At 46.9% G+C, this 25269-nt stretch overlaps 1 protein-coding gene across 1 annotated transcript; it reads left to right on the plus strand.

Moving 5' to 3' along the window:
- Positions 1–1870: 1870 nt before the first annotated feature.
- LOC131559060 (inverted formin-2-like) lies at positions 1871–23880 on the plus strand. The gene is made up of 5 exons (XM_058807274.1): positions 1871–2096; positions 20117–20525; positions 21822–21937; positions 22469–22628; positions 23843–23880. Exons 2-5 carry the CDS (start codon positions 20132–20134, stop codon positions 23878–23880), a joined length of 708 nt encoding a protein of 235 aa, XP_058663257.1. The 5' UTR covers positions 1871–2096; positions 20117–20131.
- The last annotated feature ends 1389 nt before the right edge of the window (positions 23881–25269 follow it).

Consider the following 25269-nt stretch of genomic DNA (forward strand, 5'->3'; position numbering starts at 1 on the left):
CCCATGGGCCACATCAAGGCGTCCTACCTGTCTGACTTCCATATGGCAGGACTACTCCAGAATACAAAGGCAGCAGACAAACACAAAGAAGAAGAAAAATGCTCTCAAGCAGGAAAAGTTTGGTTTCCCTGTTCTTCTTCATATACCAAAGCAGCAAAAACTTGCAGAGAATGGAAAAAAAGGCTAAAGCAAGAACAGCAGCAGCAGCAGGCAAAGACAAGTACTATTTCCTAAAAAATAAATAGTTCTTCCAAAAACAGTTTTAAACCCTTTAGAGAAAGACTGCAGGGGACACATCCATTTTTCCCACTGTGTAGATTTGTAAAGCTAAGTATGTATTGCATAAGACACCAATTAGAAACATTTGTTTTGGGCAAAAGAAGAAGCGATGAGCCACTCTGGTTAACTGCCATCTCTGAGAGAGGCAGTCTTTTTCCATTTGTCTTCTCTTCCACTAAAAACAGAGGAGTGTTTTATGAGCAAACAGTGAAAGCTCAGGTCTCATTTTCCAATTTGAAGTCTCAGAAGTACTCAGCCCTGTGTTCTCACCCTGTAACTATCCTCCAGTCACCTGTAATCATACTCAGTGGTCCCAGCTCAGCTCTCAGCAGTTTGCAGCAGTCCTTTGCAAAAACACTTCATCAGTTTACTTCCCCCCTCCATGATTTTCCCTGCCAGGTTTTCTCTGGATGGCAAAGCTGAGTGGCTCTGCCTGAAATCAGAACTGACTCATGCCCCTAATGCCTATAGGAGACAGCACTTCTGACCCACAAAGGGAGTCTCTTTTCCACCAAATTCTCTCCTCTTGGCTGTCAATATTTAGCTTAACCCCACTGTTTTGTTGCCCATCTCTAGAGCTGATGTGTTTTACTAATGGAAAAGGCATTTCTTCTCTTCTGCTGGGTTGGGTGCCCACTGTGCTCATCTGAAGTACCATGAGATGTTAAACTTGCACTGACTAGATGTTTACATGGTGATACACATATCTGACTAGATGTTTACACGGTGACACACTAAAATCTGTGCAAAATGCTCAAATATTAGCTTTCCTAGCCCAGTGCAAGGTACAAGAATCAAACATTGCAACAGGCTATCCCGGGAGCGGGTTGAGTCACCATCCCTAGAGGTATTTAAAAGACACGTCGATGTGGCACTGGGGATGTGGTTTAGTGGTGGGCTTGGCAATGATGAGCTAATGCTTGAGCTCGATCATCTTAAAGGTATTTTCCAACCGGACTGATGCCATAATTCTGTGCTAAAAGTGAAGTGCTTACATTGCAGAGACCGGAGTGCCGGATCCCTGGAGGAGGCTGCAGGATCCCTTGGGTCTCTGACCGCCTGGGCAGCCTGTCCTAAGCTTTCCTGATTCCCCTCGGATCTCCCAGCCCGGGGCCGCGGATCCAAACGCCAGGGCTGGACTGAGAGGGTCCCCGGACACGGGAGGAAGGGGCACACACTGGGGAGCACCCCCAGAGCGGGCAGCGCTCGCCTCCAGCATGCCCACGGGACACGGGAGAAGGGGCACACTGGGGAGCCCCCCGGGACGGGCAGCACCCTCTGCAGCGAGGGTAACACGGCACTGGCTCCGCGGGGAGCTCTTCCCCCGGGATTGATCCGCCAGGGCGAGACCGGGACACGGCAGCGGGGCTGCTGAGGGAATCCACCGGGCGGAACACAGCTCTGGGGCGGCGCGGCGGAACCCTCGCCCGGCAGGGGACAAACTTCCCCGGCAGGGCCGGTCCGGACCCCCGCCCCGCCCGCGCCCCGCCCCGGAACCGGGCGCGGCTCCCGCGGGCGGGCAGAGCCCGGCGGCTGCGGGCGGAGGGGCTGCCGTGAGGGGCTGCCGTGAGGGGCGCCGCCCGCAGCAGGGCCGGGGGCCGTGAGGGGCGCTGCGCGCAGCAGGGCCGGTGGCTGTGAGGGTCCCCGCCGCGGTAAGGCCAAGCTCCGCCGGGAGCGGGGTCCTCTGGGTCGGGAGAAGTTGGGCTAAACCCCCTCCCGGGGCTGGGCATCCCCCGTGCCCCGCTGCAGACCGCTGGGACCGGCCGGTGTCCGCGGGGGAAGGAGCTCGGCGGGCCGGAGCTGCCCCCTCACACCGGGTGAGAGATGCTGAGCGCAGGGGGATGGAGGCGCCACAGCGGCGGGGAGGTGTAGGTGGGACCCAGTTCGGGCTGCAGGTGCGGCAGCATCGCCGGGACGGGCCCCGCTGCCGCTGTGACCGGGAGCCGGTCCGGGCTGCGGATGCAACAGCGCGGTGTGTTCATAGGCGGGATGGAGTCCGGATTGCAGGTGCGGGAGTGGAGCGCACAGGTGGGAGCGGGTCCCAGCCGCACCGTGCGAGGGCTCGGGTGTTGGGATTGCCGTGCTGGGTGTCCTTCGGATGGCACTGCAGGCACTCGGGGTATGGGTGCGATGTGGTCCCGATTGCCCGTGTAGGTGCAACGTGGTGCGGGATGCAGGTGTGATGGCAGCGGGATGTGGTCCTGCTGTGCCTGGGGCTGGCAGAGCATCTCCCAGCGCGGAGCGCATGGATGGCGTGCCTGCGTGTGCGCTGGGCCACTTTCAGGCTTTTATTTTGACGGATTCTGTTCTGTTATCCAGTGGTTTTCAGACAAGATCTCCCAAGTCCTGCCCGGTTTTCCCACATAGTTCTCTCCAACCTCATCCTCCCTTTTGCTCAATAACTCTGCAGTGATTAAATGGCTTCTTGCAACATCAGTTATACAGAGCTGAATTCCAGAGCTCGTGGGTGGGGAAGGAGTGCTCAGACATACTGATTTTAGAAGAAATACCCCAAAACGGTGCTTGTGATTGTCCCTCCCTATACCAGCACTGTGAACTGTACGTTCTTTTTTGGGGATTCTTAAGACTGAATAATTTCTCCGTGTAAACACAGTGCAAAACACCTCAGGCTCCCTGGTAGACTGCAAGGAAACTTCTGGCTTGAGTTAGTTGAAAAGGAAAGTTGGAGTCAGCAGAGTTACAGTGATGTTGCCGTGGTCCTACTGAACTTGCTCAGAATTTGGGCTGTCTGGCCACTAATCTCGTTTCTCTTCCATCCCCTTAAGCTTATTTTTCCACTAAACAGAGGCTGCCAAAACCAGAGGGCAGGGGGGAAGGGATTGCAGGAATCTGTGAGGATATGAGATTTTTTTTTTTGTCCTGTTATAAGTTAATAATCCCATTCTAGGCTGTCATCCAAAAATATTGCTGAAAAAATGCAAGCAGTGTACAAGACCCATTGTATAAAAGATAATCTAAGTGTAGGACAGGAAGAGACCTGGCAGGTCAGCAAATCTAAACACAGAATGATATTATGCCTTATTGCACACGACTAATTCATTTATTGCCAGCCTTGTGGGAAAAGGAAATTTCACACCTTAATAGAACTGGTATTATAACCCTTTCTCCAATATATGGCTTTCTCTTACTTTATATTTGCACTGTGACTGCTTCGTTCTCCCTGCCTGGTGCTTTTCTCTTATCAGTGCAGAAATAGGGGTTGCATGCTTTTCTCTTTACTGTGCAATGCCAAACAAGCTCCAACCTGCTGTCTGCTCTCATGAAGCAGGCTCCAGCTTCTGCTGATCCCTGGCAGTTGTGAGCTGGGCTTCCTAATCCCTGAGTTCCCTGTGGATGGGCAGAGCTGCAGGGCTCAGAGGTCTGTCCTGTGCCTCTCATGTTTTTCTGACACCTCCCCTAGAAATAAATCCCTCACCAGGTAGGTGCTGCAGTTAACCTCCTCCTCAGGTTCCTCCTGTCCTGTGATGGGGGGTGGGAAGCAGGGATTTTCCTCTCCAGGTGTCCATATGACTTTTGTTTTCTGCTGTCAGCTCTCATCATATTCCAGTCATTCTGTTAATCCCATTTTTATTGCATATCTCCATGTTCTGTGCTGGTTCAGTATTCCCTCAGCTTTCTCCCACTTGCTCTGTGATGAAGGGAGAAGTTAAGTAGGGTGAAGTCTCCCTCACTTGCACTCAGTCCCTCCCTGCTAAACTCAGACTGACCCCTTCCATTTCATTGTCTGTCTGATCCTTCTACATCTGTGCCCTGCTTATTACAAATTTTTATCTTCTGTTTGCACACTTCTGATTTCACTGGACTGCACAGCAAATGCTTCAAATGCGTTGTAAGCTGAACTTTATCCCTGTCTTGTGTGCCAGCTATGCTGGATAGTTTTCCCAGAGTAGCTGAGCAGAAAATTTTTCTTACCAAAGCAAGCTAAGTTGCATTTTGTCCTTCTTTCCACCCGATTTACTTCCATGGCATTGATTATTAGATGTGGGGCTTTTCTGCAGTGATCATTCTGTTGATGAGGAGGTTTAATTGTACTGCAGCCAGCTGTGAGTGGAAGATGGGTGTAATTCAGCAGTGGGGAGCAGCACAATGCTGCAGGTTGGGCAGTGAACAACATTCATCCAGCTGAAACAGCGGAAGGAACTTCAGACAAGCTCAGTGCTCATATCTGAGCTCAGGTTAAGCTCCCACTTGAATATCCTTGCTCTTAATATTTGCAGTAAGGTCTATCAATAATGATTCAGAGAAAATACCACTGAACCAACAGAGTCAGGTCATGGGCTCACACAGTGACACTGAACAAATCCAGCTCTGCACAGTCCAAAACACTGCAATTGGTAGGTTCAGATAAACATAAGGACTTATCCCTGCTCCATTCATTAACATTGTACATTGCTTTTTATATAATTAGGTGAAAAATACCTAAATATTTTGCAGAAGATAGACACAGCCCTGCAGCATGATACTCCTCATGTTCAGTGCATGACTACCTGCTTCTGACCTGATATAGTATAATCCCTTTGGCATTATCCACCAAGCTCAGGGTTATTCCAGTGTTTCTCAGCATTGCCTGTGAGCAGTTCATCATACAGGTTCATGAGCTTGGTCTTGCAGAGGCTGCCTTCATCTCCCAATGGCCAGAAAAAGCACTGAGAGCACCAAGTGAGCAAACAATCTGAATTTTAATTTTACTGAGATTTCTCCAGTCCTGTGCTGCCAGTCAAAATGCTAAGAACAAATTCAGGGAAGGCAACAAGTCACATCAAATTTTGAGTTTGACTGTCTCCTTCTAACAAAGGGCAGATTCATGCTCACAGGTCTGGTGTGGGGTTGTCATACCATTCCAGGGGTTCCAGTTCTGCAGGAATGCTTTAAGGGCTGGAGTGAAGCACAAATTTGGAATACTTAAAGAAAGCATTTGAGTGACTTTTCAGTGCCTCTCAGATTCCTTGTCAAGGGCAGGTATCCTCTGGCTCCTTTTTCCTAGGAGAAAAATAATAATGAGCAACAGCCAAGCTTTATGATTGCTACCAGATAATGTCAGTGGTAGATGAGGTGATTTTATGAGACTGAATATGGAAGAAAATAGGGTGTGGGGCTCAAGCATGAGGCCCTGAGTCATTGTCTGGCATCTACAGGAGTGCCCAAAATTAAAAGTTAGTGATTGTGTAATGTGGCAGATGAACATTTGTTGCTGCTTTGTCAGCCAGCCTTTCACATCTGCAGGAAGCATCAGGAGAGCAGGGTGAGTTTTCTGTTTGATGTAATGAACACATGGATTCAGCTGTTTTCTACTATTTTAATACCTGAGCTGACATTTCAAAGTGCTGGGAATGCTGGAGCCACAGATCAATGAGACTCTTAAGCAAGCAATAGTGTTTGCAAAAAGCTCTGTAGCATTTAATGGTGTATTTCAAGGTCTCTGAAAAACCATCTGAGCTGATAAAGGACACCAGACAAAGGCAGAAAGGACTGAGAGACAGTGGATGAAGTCCTCATTCCAGCATTGGAGTCACTCAGCTGATTCCAAAGTGTTTAATGACCACAAAAGGAACAGCTCACTTCAGAAGGGACATTGCTCCATCTCAAGAACAGACAAATGCAGAGCTGCCAAATGCTGCAGTTGGTAAGGCCTCATGTTGAACTTGGCATGGTTGGAGTAATTATCACCAGGTGGTGCTACTTGGCATTGACTTCCCACTTGTTATTTTTACCAGGATCATTATTCAGCTGAGGTGTGAGCAGGATTAATTTTGTGGAATGTTAGAGGCCAGAGGAGGGATTGGCTCTTTGCACTGCTGTTCCAGTGCAGTCTGTGAGCAGGTGTCCTCAGTCACTCCTTGGTGCTGAGAGAACTTCTCCACAAGGTACAAGAGGAGGTTTCAGCTGATGGTTTGCACTGCTGCTCACAGGGTACCTACAGACTCTCTGACACCGATTTCACCCCAAACCCAGCTTGCAAAGCCTCCGTTGGCTCTGCTGCTCCCAAGCTGATGGCTAACACTAACACAGGACATCACTGGTGGCAGCTGGCCACCTCGGAGCCATGTGGGTCTCCACTTTTCCAGATGGGAAAGCTGAGTCACATTTTAACAAGCAAGGACAGCAGAGGAATTTGGAGATCACTCCAGGAAAGTGTGGGAAAGGAGGCATCCTGCAACCATAAAACCTCTATATTTAGTTGTACTTTAGGATGGAAAATGTTGGTGATTTTGGCAGTGCAGAGGTCCAGTGATCTCCACTCCTGTTTGCACAGGGAGCCATGGGCACCTGTGTTCCCCAGAGGGAGGGACGTTCCAGCCCCGTGCTGTCCTGGGGCTGCAAGGCCAGCCCTTCCCTTGCAGGAGGCACAGCCAGAGGGGATGAAAGGAGGGAAGCAGCAGCAGAGCCCTTTCCTCTCTCCAGATCAATGTATAAGGCTGGCATCATCTTGATTGATTGATTTATTTATAATTTTGGTGAGCAGCTCTGCTTTTGCCGATGCAGCAAAGGCATAACTGTTACACTGGCTCCGTGGGTTAAGTTGCATTATTTTTAATGAGGCAGCTATCTCCGTGCTGCTTCTGTTCTGCTGGCTTCCCCTTTCTGGGAGCTCTCTGCTCTTTGCTTGTCCTGCTTTTCTGTTAAGTCATTGCTGAGCATGGGCTGGAAGCAGTGAGCTAAGCATTACCTTTATTTTCTGCCAGAGGCCCCAGCTGGAAACAGAGGTTCCCATAGAACAGGGCAGCAGCTTTTTGTGAGCAGTGCTTTTCTTCCCACAGCCTACCAAGAAGTCAAACTGTGCAAATCAACTCATCCCACCACCTGGCCCAGATCAAGGTACTTCCCCTAAATAAAAGGATGGCCCTGCTGCCAGAGGATTTACTGCCAGGAGTGGGTGCTGCCCTCAGGGGCTGGATGTGCCACCCAGGGGCTGCAGGATGAGAGGCAAAGCCACACAGCCCTCCCTGGGCCATTCCTGGTGCTCTGGCTCATCTCTTCCATCAGCACTGCAGTGCTGAGCCCGTTCCCTGTGTCCCAGCAGGTCCCTTGGTGGCACTGGGGGGCTCTGGGGTGCAGCTCTGGGGTGCAGCTCTGGGGTTTTGCCTCCCTTGCGTCCCACAGCTGCACGCCCTGGGTGGCTGCATCAGCTGTGTGAGTAAGCCCCCCTCCTGCCCCAGAAACAGCCACAATCTCCTCTGTGTGTTTCTAGCTCAGAAAAGGCTGATTCATTCTCTGAAGCAGATTAATTACTTCTGCTATTTAGAAAAGAGGGGAAAAAAAAGATAAATCCTTTAGAATTGGTCGGCTTTACTTTCAACTGCGTGCACAATGCAGTGAAGCAAATCTGCTCTGAGCCAGAAAAGAAAAGTTCACACTTCTTACAGTAAGAATGCAATATTTACCTGTCATGTCAGCAGTGGGCTCTGCTATTTAGAAAGTATTTGTGAATGTGTCTTCTTCTTGACTTATATAACAAATGGTGAAAATGTGAGCCTGCCATGAAGTTTAACTGGGGAACAAATGTTTTTATTCCCTGATACATTTTATAACTTGCTTCCTTTCTGGTTTGTGTCATGCCTATGTGGCAGCAGGCTCCCTGAGTAGCTCTCATCTGGAAACTGGCTGAGCTGCTCCATTTCTCCCTTGGAAGGCTGCTTTCCAAGCCTGCCTGGCTGTGCTCACTTGTTTATGCAATGATGGGCTGTAGTTTCCCATTGCAGAACAAGCTGTCCAATATTCATGAGTTATTTTATATTTACCCAGTCCTGAAGCTTCTTTTATAAGCCTGGGGATAAATTTTGGGTTTTGTTGTTTCCATTACTGGAAATGGACTGAACCTCTGCAAACATTACCAAGCCTTAAATAAGGCCTCTATTTATCTGAAAAGGAAGGGAAAGGACTAACACAAAGCCAAATTGATTTACAAGCCTGTAATTCCCAAACCCCTGTTCTGATAACACGTGAAAGAAAGCAAGCCATATGTAAAGAGATGAATCACTTATAAAATTATATCCTAATATTCACTGTATATTAACTTATCAGAGCAGTATAGTGATTTTCCTCTTGAAGATTAATGACAGCCACATGTTCAGCTGGCATAAAGCACTGCAGCTCTTTGGACTATGCAAACCTGAGGATGTGATTGAACAACTGATTTCTTTGTAAAGAACAAAACAGTATCTGAAGTGATAAGGAACGACTGAAAAAGGTGAAAATTATAATAATCAGATATCTTGCTTGTATAGTAAGGTAATTTTGACGAAGCATGAGACCTTTCCCATGATCCCCAGTTAGTTGGGCCATACTAAAATCTTTCCACATTAATGCAAAGACTGGGTTGGAGCTGGAAAGTTTGTATCTAGAGGGACAATTTTAGGTCCTCTCAAAACAGCTGGAATGAGTACTGTAGCAAAATGAAAGGTTAAACCCATTAATGTTTTAGGATTACTGTGTTACAAAATAGGCTCTGGAAACTTTTTTACCCAGCAGTAAATACTCTGAAGGCATCTTTGGAGTGGATTAATGTTGAAATCATGCTAAGCCAGCCTTCTTCAAGCATTTATTTTAAACAGCTCAAATGCTTAACTTCTTGAATTAGCAGCTGAGCAGGTTCTCTCATTAGCCTTGGTAATGTTCACATTCACAGGAGCGAGCAGGAAAGTACCTGGCAGCATCTGGGGCTGGTCTCCCTAACGTGTGCAATACTGCTTCAGCCCTGCCATTAGGAGTCCTGGCTGTGGTCAGCCTTATCTGAACAAAAACATTCAGGATGTTTGCATTTGGGCTGTTCAGCAGATGAGGTAGCAGCCCCTGTGATTCAGCAGCAGCTGAACGGAAAAGCTGATCTTGGGAGAAGGGAATTGCATTTGCAACCTGTTTGGAGAGCAGCTGGAAAAACACTTCCCCTTCTGCACCATGCTGGTGTGTTGGGAGCTCTGTTCAGAGGGGATGTCTGTAAATGTGGGTCTGGGTGGCTCTTTGGCTCAGTGATGCCCTCAACCCTTTCCTCTGTGGACCTCCAGCATCAAACTGGTTTTAGGGACGAGCTGCTGCCTGCCTGGAGATCCTCCCCCTTGTGCAGGGTTTGTGCTTGTGCTGGAGGGATACAGCTAAACCCTGGGCAGGACCTGCTGCCTCTCTCCCTCTGGGGCAGGGCTCAGAAGGTCTTTTTTCTGTAATTACATCTTTTTGCTGCTGCAGCAGCAGCATGTGTACCAGGGAGCAGAGTCCAGCTGCCGTGGCACCCTTCGTCCTGGCAGTGCCTTAGTTCCCCTGCAGCCTTGGCACAGGTGCACTAGATGTGTGCAGGAAAAATAAACAATAAATATTAGGCTTCTTACCTGTGCTTAGCAGCACATACATCCTTTAGAAACCTGTACATGGCTCTGTGCTCTGGGCAGAACTGCTGGTGCAGTTTGGGGTTTTGGCAGAGTTTTTTGTCAACACCTTTCCAAATTAAACTCCAAGTTCCTCACATGGTTTAATCTCCTCAGGAGGAAGCACCCTCCCCATGTCTCTTTCTTGCAGAAGCTTTCTACCAAAAGAGCTGCAGAGCAAATGTTAAGGATGTTTTAAGCAGATAGATACAAAGTTCCCAGAAATATGCTACTGGCAGTAGCAGAATCTTTTATTTTTGTTATCTGAAGTGTTCATCAGATACAGACTACTTCAGAAGGCTTTTTTTCCCCCCCTCCTTTTAACATCCTCTAAAGTGAATGCATTCAGCCACAAAGCAATCAGAGAGCTGGTCTGTGACAAGAGAGCTGGAGGGATGTCAGTCTTCAAGGAGAGAAGAGAAATTCAGTAAGAGCCAGCAGCAGTCAGCTCTGCAGTCCTGTCTTGCTCCTGTGGTTTCCTGAGGATGCTCAGATGTCTCTGCTCCCCACAAGGGAGCAAACTGGCTGCTGTCACTGTGCTGTCCCAATACCTGGGAAGGTCATCATTAGTTCACCACATTTACATCCCAGTAGCTCTTCTGGCGTCTCCTGCTGTCCCCAGTGTACAAGGTCATGTTGCTGAGGCCGGAAACCTTGTGGGCAGGGGGAGGATTTGACTCCTGCCTTAAATTTTATTTTACACTCTCCCTAAATTTGTGTGTCTTCATCCATGCCTAATTCCCCTTCAGTGCCATTTCAGCACTTTGTTTGACACTGGTCCTTCTGCTTACCTAACTCAGAGTTCAGTTCTCAGATGAGCAGGGAAATTGAATTATCCAAGTTTATTTCCCTAATTTTCCCCCATAGACATGTAGTTGTTATCACTGGCCCCATGGGTGCCAGAGTACCCAGCAAAGCCCATTACAGAGATGCAGAGGTGAATGTTGCACCTTGGATTCTTGAATAACACCTGTGCTGATGTTTAGTGATTTAGAAGGGAGTGATAGGAGGCATTTTAGGCAGGATCACCTAGAAAGAGCCATTGCAGCGGATTTCTGGTTGGCACAGATCTCCCTGCCAGCCCAAAATGAGCTGGGTGTTCCCTTTCCAAACCCTTGACATGACTTCCTTGAAAAGACACTGGCATGGAAATGAATTTGTCACAGAAACACAGAGCAGTAAGAAGACACTGATTGCTGTAATTAGGAATAATCTAATTCCTTAAGGCAAATGGGTTGTATTTATGGCTGTTTAATTGGATTCCTGCATTTTGTGGACCAGCCATGTGGGCAGTCAAGCATTGCTCTGTGGTTCAGAGGCAGCAGAGTGATACTCAAAAAGTAGATGGTCTCTGCTATACTTGACCTAGCATGGAACTAAACTCTTAATTCTTGATGTCATCTGTTTGATTTTGGTGTAGTTACTATTCAGAGCACCACCAAATCATCTGCTAGAAAATTGGGCTGATTTGCTGGGGGAAAACCATTTAGCCCTCTCTCTGAGAAACTTGGAAGTTCAATTCCATGTGGCCTGCAGAGGAACAGTGCAGCCTCAGAGCTGGTTTTCCTGCTTTTCAGCCCAATTTCTCCACTTCTGCTTTTTTGCTTTTGGGTTATTTTGGGGTTTTTTTGTGGGGTTTTGTTGGGTGGGGCTTTTTTCTTGTCGGAAATGATGGAACCTTTCTCAAAGGAGAAACATTTCTGTAATTTCTCGGATCCAAGCTTCAGATGAAACCCAATGGGCCCTGATTGATAACCTTTCACATTGCTTCCATGGTTTTCAGGGACAGGAATTTGCATCATCACAATCCTTTCTTTGCAGGATTTTTTTTCTCCTAAATTTTATTTTTTCCCCTAAAACCAGCTGTGAGGCTGGTCCTGCTCCCAAGAACCAGATTAGTGACTAATCTTTTGAGGCCTTGGGGATTACCCTTCAGGAGTGCATGAAATGTAAAGGGACATTCATTTGCTGCTGTAAAACCTATCCTGAATTAACAATAGCCTTGGATTGTATGGGCACACCCCCAGAGTGTTTCCTATGGCAGGATGGGGAATTGTGCAGAGTCATTTCCTTGGACATTGCATTGTTGTGGTGAAACTGTTTTAGTTAGAAAGCAAATGGGCAGTTTGAGCTCTTAAAGGCCAACTGAATTTGGACCAAGGGGCAGACAGATCAGTGGATTTCTGATACTGGTGGAGTCGTGCTCATGTACACAAGGCTTGAGTTTGCCACCCAAGGCAGGAAGACTCTTGATGTGGGTTCCAACTTTTGATCTGGGAGGTTCAGTTCAGGGTAGAACTTCACAGAGTAAGAAATAAACATTTGAAGCCTAACTGATACCCCTGAGCCAGGCAGGAGGCTTCTGCTGAAATGGGCCATGTTGAAATATTCACAATTTAATAAAGACTGGGTTTCAGTTAACACCTCCCAAGGGGCTGAGTGGATGCATTTTACAGCTGTGGCTCACAAACTAGCTTTCACATTAAATATCAGCCAGAAAGGCACAGAGATATTTTCTGTAAAAAAAAAGCTTTTAATGTCTTCAGAGCCTGCTCAGCCCATAAAAGCTGGGCTGAAGCTCAGCAGGACCTCAGTGGTGCCCAATGAAAGCAGAATTCTTGTCACTGAGGCCCTGTCCAGGGGACACTGCCTGAGCTCCCAGCCCTTGCTGTCTGGCCCCACTCCTAGGGTCAGAGACATCCCCAATATTTTAAGCTGTCCTGACTCTTCCAGCATTACAAAGACCCCTGAGGCCTTGCACTGTTTGAAGCTCTGCTGCCACAAAGGCAGAAACCCCAGCTCAGCTGATGCAAGATGCAAGGGGCTGTCCCCACCCACAGCTGGGATCTCCATCCCACCCCTGACCACCCTGCATCCTCTTTTGTCCTTCTCATTGTTTTTACTTTCCTTTACAGATCATTGCCCTGCTTTGGTCATTTCCCTGCTTTGAGTCACCCCATGCCAGTGGTGCTTTTTAATGTTGGGACACAGACATGGAGTGGGGGCAAGGCTCCCACCTTCCCAGCCCAGGGGAAGTGACACCAGCCAGCCACCAGCACAGGGTGAATGAGGGTGACAAATGACATGCAAATGCCTTCCCTGGAGGCCATAGGAAAGTCACTTCCTTGCACCTTTCTGGGGAGTTTGCATACTATCAGACACTGACATCCTGTTGAACTTTCTTAGAGTGTGTGAATTATAGAGACACTCTTTGGGGATTTACAGTGTGTTGAGTGAAGGTTGCTTGATGAGAGAAGGAGAAAAGGATCTGGCTGGGGAAGGGCTCACACAACTGATTGAGGAGTATCCTTCCATGTGGGAGAGACAATGGAATAATTTGGCTTCAGCTCTGAGGTAGGAATTCTTCCCTCTGACAGTTTTCTCTGTCCTCTTGGCATCGTGGGGAGGTTTTTAAAAACATCAGCAACAACAAATAAAAAAGCTATGAAAGGGTTTTGGCTGTCATATCTGCTTGTGTGACAGCTTCCCACAGAGCAGAAGCCAGGAGTCTTAGAAAGTTACCACTGCACTGTCCATGTTGCTGGGTAACAGTTTCTGCTCCTCACATGACCCCAAATGATAATAATAATAATAAACTGCATCCCAAAATGCAGAATGGTGCTGAAATCACTGGCAGATGGAGCTGCTGCCCCTGCCTGAGTGTGTGGGCCCTGGAGCAGGGGAATCTCCAGACCCTCCTTGTTCCCATCAGAGTTTCCATGGGACCAGGACCCGAGTCCCATTCCTTTCTGGCTGGAGCCAGGATGCCCCTCTGGCTCCCATGGGCCTGCTGGCAGCAGTGGGGAAGGACTGGGGTTCAGCACTGGTGGCCCCGTTTGGTGCAGAACTGGGGGCCAGAGCTGGGCACCACCTCCATCCCTCCAGGGTGGAACCTGCTGTGCCTGCCAGGGGCTGTGGCAGCACCTGAGGGTGCCCAGGGTTTGTACCCGCCTTGGAAAGCCTCTGATACTGGCTTGTCTGACTCACACAGATAAGGCACTTCCCTCCCCTGCCCCCAGAGTGGCAGTGGCAATTACAGAATCAAAATCTGACAGCTGCACCAGTCGGGTTTAAACCTGGCTCACCACATTTAGGGAAGTGATAATTGTGTCTTCACACTTACAAAGAGTGGTTTCCATCCCATTTGAAGCTGAGCTCATGGAACCTCTCACATTAATAAGGGTTTAGAGGCCACTGAAGATCCTGACATAAATGTCCTTGAGCTTGATTTGTTTGTGGTCCTGCAGCAGCACAGTGAGAAATGTGTTTATTTACTGAGGAAGAAGGCATTGGAAATTTTTTTTCCTTTGGTTAAACCTGGTGTAACTCCAGTGCTAGCAGTACATATTGAATGGACACATTTAGCCATTTTGTGAGGCATCACACAATAGTGTAGTCTGTAGCTGCCCAGGAGAGAAAAGCTGTGCTGGCACACAGCATCCTGATGGTGGTGAATGGGACTGAATCAGAACAACATGTTTTTCCTTTATTTGTGAAAGACTAAGCTATACTGGCAAAATACATACAAATTTATACCAGTATGGCCACCCTTTGTCTGTGCACTGAAGTTCTTTTCTGGGAAATTGCAGAAGCCATTGCCAGGCCCAGTCAGTGTGGATGGCACAGTTCCTGCCCACAGCTGCAGCAGGGTGTGTGTCTATGCTCCCTCATTTCCTAAACTCAAAATATTCCCCAGAATGGTTTGCAGCACTGCTGAGGCCACAGCTGACCTGGGCTGTGTTGTGAGAGCTCCTTTAGGCTGTGCCAGAGCAAAGCACAGTGTGCCAGAGACTTTCCTCAGTACTAAAGAGCAAGAGTGGGCACTCATTCCAAAACCTTTTCAGTTTTTGATCATAAATCACACATTCTGGCCTCTGATACAGGTGATCTACAGAATATGTAGATCTGGGGACTGCTGAGGCTGCTGGCCATGGCAGCAGAAGGATGGAGCAGCACTTGCTGGGGCAAGGTCTGTTGTGCAAACCATGCCTTTGGTTTGCTTGCCTGAATTTCCCACCATGCCCTTATCCCAGCTGCCCTGGGAGACTGAAAATGCTGCTGGCTCCTACACACACTGATGGGCCCACACCAAGGGGTCAGGCTGGTGTCCAAAACAGAGATCTGTGCTTTCCCCAGCTCATCTTGGTGCATGGGAGGATGGTTTGTTGGCCTTTGTGTGGGGGAGCTCTTCCAACACTGCATAGGAAAACAACAGCACAAATGAAAGCAAAACGAGAGGTGAAGGAAACATATCACACTTCCAGGAGTGACTTTGGGAAGCACAAAGCCAGGATGTTGTTTCTTTTTAGGGACTGAGTAGTCTGACATGTTGCAAAATACAAAGGCTTGGCATATTCCCAGCAGCAGAGGGAAAACTGGAGCTCCCCAGAAGTGAAACCTGTCATTAGCAGTCAGCCAGGCAGAACAGCTCCTGAGTGCCAGGAACAGGCATGGAAGGGGGGGACTGAGCAGCATAAAGGAGCTTTCCTCACCCTGGCAGCCTTGTGGAGGGGAGCAGAGGGCTGTGAGGGCAGCATGTGGGATTGGAGTGCTCCCAGGATTCTTCAAAGGGCAGCAGGGAGCTGCTGTTCCCCCTCACACACAGCAGCCCCAAAGTCCCATTCTTCTGCATAGGCAGTGGGTCTGCTCCCCCAAAAAAATCAGAATAGTTTTGACCTGCAGTTTTTTTCCCTTTTGTTCTCACTCAATTATACTTAGCTGCCCTGAGAAATCTCTTTTCACATCTCCTCCCCAGTCCTTGCTGTGATCCGTGTCATCCTGGAGGCATGTAATAATTTAGAGTGAAAGCTGTGCTCTGCAGCTCTGTCCTCTGCAGCTTCACAGGATGGAGGGAGTATTGATGTGCCCTGATTTATCTCCCACAGATGTCATCTCCCTAGGAGTGGACTTGAAGGACAGAGAGGCACAGAAAACTGAATCTGGGAAGCACCTGATTTAGAAAGAAAGGAGGAAATTCTACAGACCAGGTTGGATGGATGCAGGGAACATTATAACTTTGCAAACCCAGTGATCCAAGGAGCTGGCACCATGAATTGTGATGTTGCTGTTGCCACGTGCAGGAGCACAAACTCTCAGGATACCTTTATGTTTCCCAAAGCAATCTCCTAAAATTAAGAGTACTTTTACATTGATGCTGCTTTAGACCTTATAACAACCTTCCAATATCTGAAAGGGGCCTAGAGGGAAGCCAGGGAGAGACTCTCCATCAGGAGCTGTAGTGACAGGACAAGGAGTAATGGGTACAGATTGAAAGAGGGTTGCTAGACACTGTCACAGGGAGGTTGTGGATGTTACAACCCTGGCATCCAGGCCAGGCTAGATGAAGCTTTGAGCAACTTGGTCTGGTGGGAGATGTCCCTGCCCATGGTAGGGGGAATGGGACAAGATGATTTTTAGAGTCCATTCAAACCCCTTAACATTCTGTGATTCCCCCATCAGGGCTAACCAGCTTAGAAGATGAGGAGAGCATTGCATTTAGTGCATGCAGCTGTGGCACTTGGGGACATGGTTTAGTGGTGGGCTTGGTGGTGCTGGATTAATGGTTGGACTTGATGATCTGAAAGGTCTTTAAGCTAAGCTGAAGTATTTTGTGGTTCTTTGTTGTGGCTGTGAGTGTCCCCACAGCAGGGGGCTGCAGGCATGGTCAGACACAGGGGACATTGGGGACATTGCTTCCACCATCACAGCCCCCTCTCTGCCCTGGGAGACAAAAAGCAAAGCTCCCTGTGGCCTTCTGCTGGCAAAAGGTGAGGTGTATTAGCTGTCCTGTCTGGTTTTGTCAGGGCACTCTCCTTCCCTTGGCCAACACAGTTTAAATGGCCTCTGTGAGGCAGCCAGATAGATGTGTTCCATTTCAGTCCCTGTCTGTCTCACTCTGCTGAGATCATTTACCTGCTAACAAGCTCCTGTGGTCAGAGATAAAAGGCAAAACCAGCAGCCCTTTAAGGATGTATCCGAAAATCTTTGCAACATTTTCCTTCATGGAAAATATGGGAAGATGTTGCATTCACAATATATCACTCTTATCTGTGTTTGTAAACAGATTTATCACACCATCTGCAGAGTTGTATTGCCATCTCCTCCATATTAATTTCCTTCCCATTTATATAGTACAGCTCCTGTTTATTTTATTCCCTTCTTACTATTAGATACATTAGCTACCTTCATCCTTTCCTGCAAAAAGGGTGCACTCTCTGTGGGGAAGAATATTGAATCAGTCCAATTTGTTCATTTTAGTGCATGAAAACACAAGCCAGGGCTGTTTGGAGAGGTGCTGCCCGCTTCTGTTTCTCATCTCTTCACATCTGTGCGGAGCAGGTGGGAGGGAAGGATAATTCAGAACAAATCTGCTGGTAAACAGGATGCTCTCTCGGTATTTCCTGCCTCCTGTTGCACTGGTGGAGTTTAATTTTCAGGAATCAGCTAAGCCTGAGATCAATAATGCTGTTGTAATTTCTCTGACTTGATACAATATAATACAAATACAATATAATGAGGCATTAGTACATCTGGGAGCAAAAAGTCAGCCTGCTTTGTTTTCTGGCCGGATAATAAATGTTTATTCATGTTCAAATGAAAAAAGTGATTTGCTGAGTATAAATGAACTCACACAAGAGAAGAGGAGCTTGCAGGTGGGGCCAGTTCTGCAGCCCCAGGGGCTGACCAGCACCCAGATCAGAGGGTTCTCAGTACTGCCCTGCACTGAAGGTCCAGCTTGACCCAGAACTGGAGAGAGGTGTCTGGGCTCCATGCACAGAGTGGAGGAGGATTTGACTGCAGGTGGACTCTCCAGCCCCATGGCTGTAGATTTGCCATCACCGTGGCTGGTGAGAGGTGTAGGGTGCTGCCCCATCCCCAGGGCTGTGAAACTTTTGCTTCTCTCCCTCCAGTGAGGAAGGATTTCTCCTCTCCTTTGCATCAAGCCTAACCCAAATTCCTTCACTTGAATACAGGGGAGGGACTGGGGTTGACTAATCCCAAAAAGAATTTTACCAGGAGTGAGTAAGGGCTCTGGACTGCAGGGAGTGATGACAAATCTTGGAAACTCAAACCTGTGCTTTGGCAAGGAGGTTTGTTTGGGGATTGGTTGGGTTGGTTTTTTTATGGTCCTTTTTATCACTTTTCAGCTGTACAGTGTGTTCTCAGATGGTATATTTGCCACTTCATGTTTTTGGATCGTGACCATCATTTTTTCAGCTAACAAAACAGGGAGCAACTGGGTGCTTGGCCAGCTTCTTTCCCACTGAAGCAAAAGAAAACTCTGCAAGAGGGCTTCTCCAGAGCTCTCTAAATGGATCTTCTGTCACCAAATCCTGCTAACTCTCCCACCCCTCTGACCTCTCAATGCAGACTTTGATGCTGTGAGCTGCCAGAAAGTCCCACCATCACATTTTCTCAGGGAAATTTTTCAAGTGCCCTACCCCATCACACTTTGCATCTTTCCAAGAGGCATATTTAGGCCTATAATATCATGCCTGTCACTAATCAGTGAGCAAATCTTTTGGCTGCATATTTGCCAAGGGGAGATTGCCAAAATGACTCTTTGGGTAAAACAGAAGTCATGCAGCTCTGCTGCAGGGAAGGAGCCAGGACCTTTCTCAATGGCGCAATCCCCAGGAAAAATCACAGGGCAGGCTTTAAAATGAGATTTTTTTCCAACCAGTGTAAAGTGTCTATCCTTTATATTGGCTTTCTGGAAACAAAACCTTCCAGAGATTACTTAGTTTATATTTTTCAAGCATTTTTTCTAGTCACTATATTTTACCTAGCATGGAACTAAACTCTTAATTCTTGATGTAATCTGTTTGATTTTGGTGTAGTTACTATTCAGAGCACCACCAAATCATCTGCTAGAAAATTGGGGTAAAATTGGGCTGATTTGCTGGGGGAAAACCTTTTAGCCCTCTCTCTGAGAATCTTGGAAGTTCATGTCCATGTGGCCTGCAGAGGAACAGTGCAGCCTCAGAGCTGGTTTTCCTGCTTTTCAGCCCAATTTCTCCACTTCTGCTTTTTTGCTTTTGGGTTTTTGGGGGTTTTTTGTGGGGTTTTGTTGGGTGGGGGTTTTTTCTTGTCGGAAATGATGGAACCTTTCTCTAGAAAAGATTCCATTTGGTTTTCTAGAATGCCTTGTGCTTGAGCTGGGAAGAGAAAATAAGAGTCTCCCATAATCCCCTCGGTGCCCTAAGTGCTGAGTTTTGGGGCCAAGCAGCCCCAGGTTATTTTGAGCTCTTTGCAGGCTCAGCAGCCCAGGGGAACAGAGGTGGTGGTGTGGCAGGACGGGGAGGTAGCATCAATTTTTGTGGGGAAAACTGTCATCTATGGGAGTAATTCAGCTTTAAAACAGAATCACAGATTCACAGAATATTCTGAGTTGGAAGGGACCCACAAGGATCACCAAATCCACCTCTTTAGTGAAAGGCCCATATGGGGATCAAATCCACATCCTTGGCATTATTAGCATGGTGCTCTGACCAAGTGAGCTAATCTCAGTGGCCACAATCATTGCATGCAGCCTTGAAAAGGACCTGCATTGTGTGGCTTGATCCCTGTGAGTCTGAAAAATAATAATCCTGCCTAGAACCATAAAATCTGGCACCAAGAGTTACACTTGGCTTTGCAGTTTGTGGGTGCTGGATTAGTTCCTGGCCTTCCTTGCTGCTCCTGTCCAGCCAGGCCATGTCCTCCAGGGAGATGGGCCATTGCTCCCCATGGCCTAAAAACCTGCTCTGCTGTTTTTGTAGCCAGCCTCCTGCTGCTGTACCTGCACTCTCAGCCTGTCAGGCTCTGACATTATCAGGCATAAACACCATGTGTACAAACATATTTGCTATTACAGCAGACAGGAAGAGATTAAGTGAGTGCTATAAAATTAACGTCAACATCAGTCAAAAGAAATGAAAGCAAAAAAGGAACAGGGTAATCAGATGCTCTTATGAGCAGGATATGCTCAAAATTATTTCTCCATCCCATTATAAATGCTTAGAAACTGCACAGCCTCTCCAGCACAGTGAGATTTTGAAGTGGTTTAATGGGTATTAGGAGTGCAGAGCTGATAATGCTGCTTCCAACCTTTTCCTTTCACTGCATGAAAACAGGTAGTGGCAATTGAGTGGTGCAAATTGGCTACTTTTAAAGCTGTGTTTGCTGCCTTGGATGTGCTAAAAGTCTCTCCACAGAGTCTTCAGAGCCTGAATGTAATGTGTGTGGGTAAGGTGGGCATATATTGAGTTTCTTCAACAGAGGACTGGTTCCAGTGTACGTACTACATGCTGGAGAGCTCAGACCTGCTGTAGTAAATTACCTGCTGTAATTTACATCCCAATTACTGATTAAACACTAATAAAATTACTAATTAATTTACTAATTAAAAAGCAGGGCTACTGGATCATTTTTGGTCAGTCCAGACAAATGTCTCACTTTGCCTTTTCTTTTTCTTTCAGAACAAACCATTCACCATGTCAATCAAAAAGGAAGGTGCCCACAAGAAGTGGGCTGCCCTGAAGGAGAAGCTGGGGCCCCAGGAGACCGACCAGTCAGAGGCCAACCTGGAAAATGCAGAGCCAGAGCTGTGCATCCGCCTGCTGCAAATGCCCTCCGTGGTGAACTACTCTGGGCTGAGGAAGAGGCTGGAGAACAGTGATGATGCCTGGATGGTGCAGTTCCTGGAGCTGTCTGGGCTGGATCTGCTCCTGGAGGCCCTGGACAGGCTGTCAGGGCGAGGAGTGGCCAGGATATCAGATGCCTTGCTTCAGCTCACCTGCATCAGCTGTGTGAGAGCAGTGATGAACTCCCACAAGGGCATAGAATACATTGTGAGCAACGAGGGCTATGTCAGAAAACTCTTCCAAGGTGAGAGGATACCTTCCTGCTTCATCCATCACATGCAGCATTGAGGGGGGCACTTTCCTGTTGCTTATCCTCCTGCCCTGCACCAGGATAGTTGGAAATTGTTGGTCACAACTGATTCATGAGATTGTTCTTTTCTTTAAAATAAAACTTCTATGCAGTCACATTGCCTTTGCCACCCAGTGCTACAAATATTGCCAAGTTTGATGAGAAGCTGGGGATAAACCCAGCCTTACCTGTATACAGGCATGAGAAATCTTCAACCCTTTGGTTGTCAGCAGACATTTGCTGTTCAATCTTTGAGAGCCCCGAGGGCAGAGGAGAGGAACTGAAAGGGCTTGGAGTCTTGTAGCCTGTAAAGAGGAGGGCAAGTGGCATGTTTGGACTCAAGAGAGCCTGCTCTCTGTGCTGCTCACTCTGCTCCTGGAAGGTGGTGGGTAACACCACTTACATTCTCCTGCCATTCACTTGGCTCATCATTACCTTTGAGATTCATTAGGGCACCTTGTAGGACTTACTGTACAGCACTTAATGGTGCTGGAAGGATAACTTCTGTTCCCAGAAACCCTTACCAATAGCTTTTTAAAATGCTTTTAGTCTGAAAGCTGACTTGCTTCTCTTTTCTGTTTTGATGTCCCTTTCTTTCCTTTTCACCCTGTGTTTTCTTAGTCCATATAAAATATGGACCTGGCATTTTTGTATTGTGTAAACAGGGGGATATCCTGGATTTTCAGTGTTGGAGCTTCTTTGTGCTCTAATATAGGAAAAACAAGACAGCCTAATGCATTCCCTCCCAGCTCCCAAGGCTCATAGAGAAAGAGTAGCACAAAAAGGGAATACATGGGACCCATTGGAACAATTGCTCTAACTCATATGCATATTGAGCTTTTCTGCACAAAAAATAAATGTCATTAATCAAAGCAAATTGTTCATCTGCTGTTCTAGAAAATACCCATATGTGAAAATGGGAAATAAATTTCGTGAGTGCGGAAAAATCTTGGCTGCTGTTGCAGCATGTCACTGGGACATGGAAAAGAGGAATAACCACAGGCTGCACCAAAATGCCAAGGGGATACCAGTAGCATTTACTGTTCCCTCTAGAAGTTATCATCATATAATGCTATTGGGATGGGATATCTGTACATTAAGATATTTCTCTTCTCATCTTCCATTGTACTGGGTCCCCTTCTTCAGTCTCTTTTCTATGACTGCTCATAATTCATGTAGCAGAAGACACTGAGATTCAAAACATTAATGTCATTATAAATTCTGATTTGTTTTGTTCTGTTTTTCCCACAGCACTTGACACAACTAATGTCATGGTCAAAAAGCAAATATTTGAGCTCCTGGCTGCACTGTGCATTTACTCATCAGATGGCCACTCTTTGGCTCTGGATGCTTTGGACCATTACAAGGCAAGTGTTTGGTTGGAGCAGGAGGAATGGCTCAGCCTTGATCCATGCAGACAGATCCATATACCACAGAAAATGGTGGGAATAAAGTTTATTTTGCATTGTTTTGGTTAAGAGAAGTAGGGGTTTATAAAGTGAAAGCTGTAGGAAGTTTTTTGTGGTCAGTGTAGGTCTGTGGTGCTGTTCTGTGACTTGTGTGGACAGATGACTGCCAACCACAAGGTGCTTTCTGGCACCACCAGATCAGCAGAATAAATGGTGCCACATCCACAGGTTTCACTGCCCACGAGCTCAGGTACCTTTACCAGAAAGCACAAGGGGATCCAAGAGATGTTTTCAATGCCTTTCTGTGCCAACCAGCCCCTGCTCCATGATGGAGGAGTGCTGCTTTTACCCCTGTCTTCCTTTCCTGTGCACAGTGGGACAAACTGAGGATTTCAGATGCTAATTCCACCTGAGAGCCTGCACCACACTCATGGGCATTTCTGTCTGTACAGCCCATCCTTGTCATAATCTCAGTTGTGTTTCCCTCAGAGTGTGAAGAACCAGCAGTACCGGTTCAGCATCATCATGAACGAGCTGTCCAACACAGACAACGTGCCCTACATGGTGACACTGCTGAGTGCCATCAATGCCATCATCCTGGGCAAAGAGGAGCTAAGAACAAGGACACAGATCAGAAACGAGTTCATAGGTAAGGATGTTTGTTACACCTTTCCCTGGAGAGAGTCAGTTACCAAATGGTTTTTTTTTAGATGTGTCCATAAGGTACCTAAAGGGGCTGGGGAGCAAAACTGCAAACACTAATTTTCTTCTTTCTTTTGACCTTTATTCTCAGAAGCCTTTCTGTCAGATTTTTTTTTACTTTGCTGATTTCCCATAGCTTTGATCTTTTCTGGAATCCCATCAGCACTGTATCACTTAAGCTTCTTCAGAGCATTTCTATAACCAACCATCTTATGTAGCCACATTTCCATATATTGCAATTACTCATAAGACTTGATAAAGTTTCTTCACTTTTTGTGTACTCAGTTGAGTACACACAGCTTTATTACTGCGACCTGAGGAGGTCTCCATGGTGAGAGAAGGACGAGAATCTTAGTTGATGATCAGAAGGCTGGATTTATTGATATGTGATATATAATACATTATTACTATACTAAAAAGAATAAGGAGAGAAGTTGCAGAGGCTTGCTAAGCTAAGAATAGAATAGAAAAGAATCCAAAAACAAGAGAATTCTCTGTCACTGTGTTCCAGAGAGCTTGCCCTGTGATTGGCCCTTAATTGTACACATGGAACATGAACCAATCACAGGTGCATCCTATTGCATGTCACAGCAGCTGATAATCATTGTTTACATTCTCCCTCTGGGGCCTCAGCTTCCCAGAAGATGCAAAAATCCCAAAGAAAGGATTTCCATGAAAAAATGTCTGCGACACAGCTTCACTGAGGGTGTACTCAGAGGCTTTCCCATGGTTCAGAAGTTTCCAACTGCTAGAATCCCAGGCTCCTAGGTACCATTGTTGGGATTCACCTCACGTGCTGGGTGCATCTGAGTTGGTGAGCCTGGGCTCCATTTCTCTCCATGGAGATCTAGGAACATTTGACAGTAGCAGACTGATTTTAGATATCTAATTTGGACTGAGGTCACTTGTGCCTCAAAAGTGCCTGTGTCACTCAATAACCCCAGGGGGATTGTGCAGTGGTTCACACAGGTGCTGCAGATGTGTGCTATGGTGCCTCATCATTTACCAGATGACTCTACCCACTTTGATAGATCCATCTGAATATATTTTCCCTTCTTCTCTCTACAAAAAGTGTTTATGAACATAACATATATAAAGATCAGAACAATTCAGTACCAAGTGGGTCATAATGCAACTATATCTATTTTTTTCACCTGCCAGGGCTTCAGCTGTTGGATGTTTTAGACAAGCTAAGGTAAGGATCTCTACTTATTATTATTTTAATGCAATTCACAGTGAAGTAGCTTTGGAAACTTAATACTTATCCAGCCTTCTGTTGTGTGAAATGCAGTGTGCTTGGGTGGAGTGGACCATGCTTGTGCACCCATTCCATGGGAGCTAGAGGCATTTGGCCAGTGTTAAGATGCTCTTGCCAACCACAGTGTCACAGGGACAGCTGTTGGCACAGATGGCATGCACAGAGGCTCTGGGCACAGATGGAGTGGCAGTGTCCTCATTCAGGCTGTTCCAGACTGAATCTGAAGCAGTGCTGTGGGCTCACTGAGCAGCTCACTCTGTTCAACACCCCTTCACTGCTGCTGTTGTTCCCAGAGGCTCCAGCTAAAACAATTTACTAATGCATATCTGAATGTAATTTAAAAATCATGTTCGATCAGAAACATCTGTGATAAATTCTAGAATGCAGTTTATGTGAGTTGCAGTTATCCATGTAACTGAAATTGCTCCATCCAACGCCATAAAAAATTAGGGAAGAGAAGATCTTTTATTAGAGCAGCAACTGTAAAATTCTAACACTGAGTAGTCTTGAGAGTGCTGAAAAAGTCACTTTTTTTAATCCAGTTTTGAATAACAGAGAAGGAAGTTTCTCAAATAGAGACATCACTGAAATATTTTCAATTAGTCTTGACTTTAAAAAAATAAAGAAGGTGGCCTTGTTTCAGAAAGGTCAAAATGCCACTCTGTTATTACAGCTCCGAGGAGAATTCCATAGCAAGCCTGTGCTGGGCCAGGTTATGCCATGAGAAGTCCCATTCCTTTTTATCTGTTGGTTGTAGGAAGAGGTACATGCAGTTCAAGAAAGGATGCACTGATGGCATCTCCTCCTTCATAAATCAGGCAGAGTTGGGTGCTTTCAACACCAACTGGCTGAGTCTGAGAGGCAAAGAGATGAAAGCCATTTAACAAAAACAGTCATCTGAAAATGAGTGAAGGGCTCTCCACTGAAAACAAATGCTGTAATATTGCAGAGACATCGAGGAGGAGGATCTGCTTATCCAGTGTGACACATTTGAGGAGTTCAAAATAGAGGATGATGAGGAGTTATTAAGGATATGTGATGGCATAAACATGAATGATCATCATGAGGTCTTTTCATCTCTCTTCAACAAAGTAAGTTGCCCCTCACATGGGGTGCCCCTCACACAATGGCAAAGTTAATCCACTTTGCCTGGCTGTGACAGAAGCTGCTCTGTCTTCCAGGTGAGCCGCTCTCCAGTCTCTGTCCAGCTGCTGTCCATCCTGCAGAGCCTGCTGCACCTGGAGCCCTCTCATCACTCCAGCCTCCTGCTCTGGGAGTCCTTGGATGCTGTAGTGAACAGAGCCCTTTTACTCGCCAATGACAGTAAGAG

The sequence above is a fragment of the Ammospiza caudacuta genome, chromosome 6 (assembly GCF_027887145.1).
Source record: "Ammospiza caudacuta isolate bAmmCau1 chromosome 6, bAmmCau1.pri, whole genome shotgun sequence".
NCBI lineage: Eukaryota > Metazoa > Chordata > Aves > Passeriformes > Passerellidae > Ammospiza > Ammospiza caudacuta.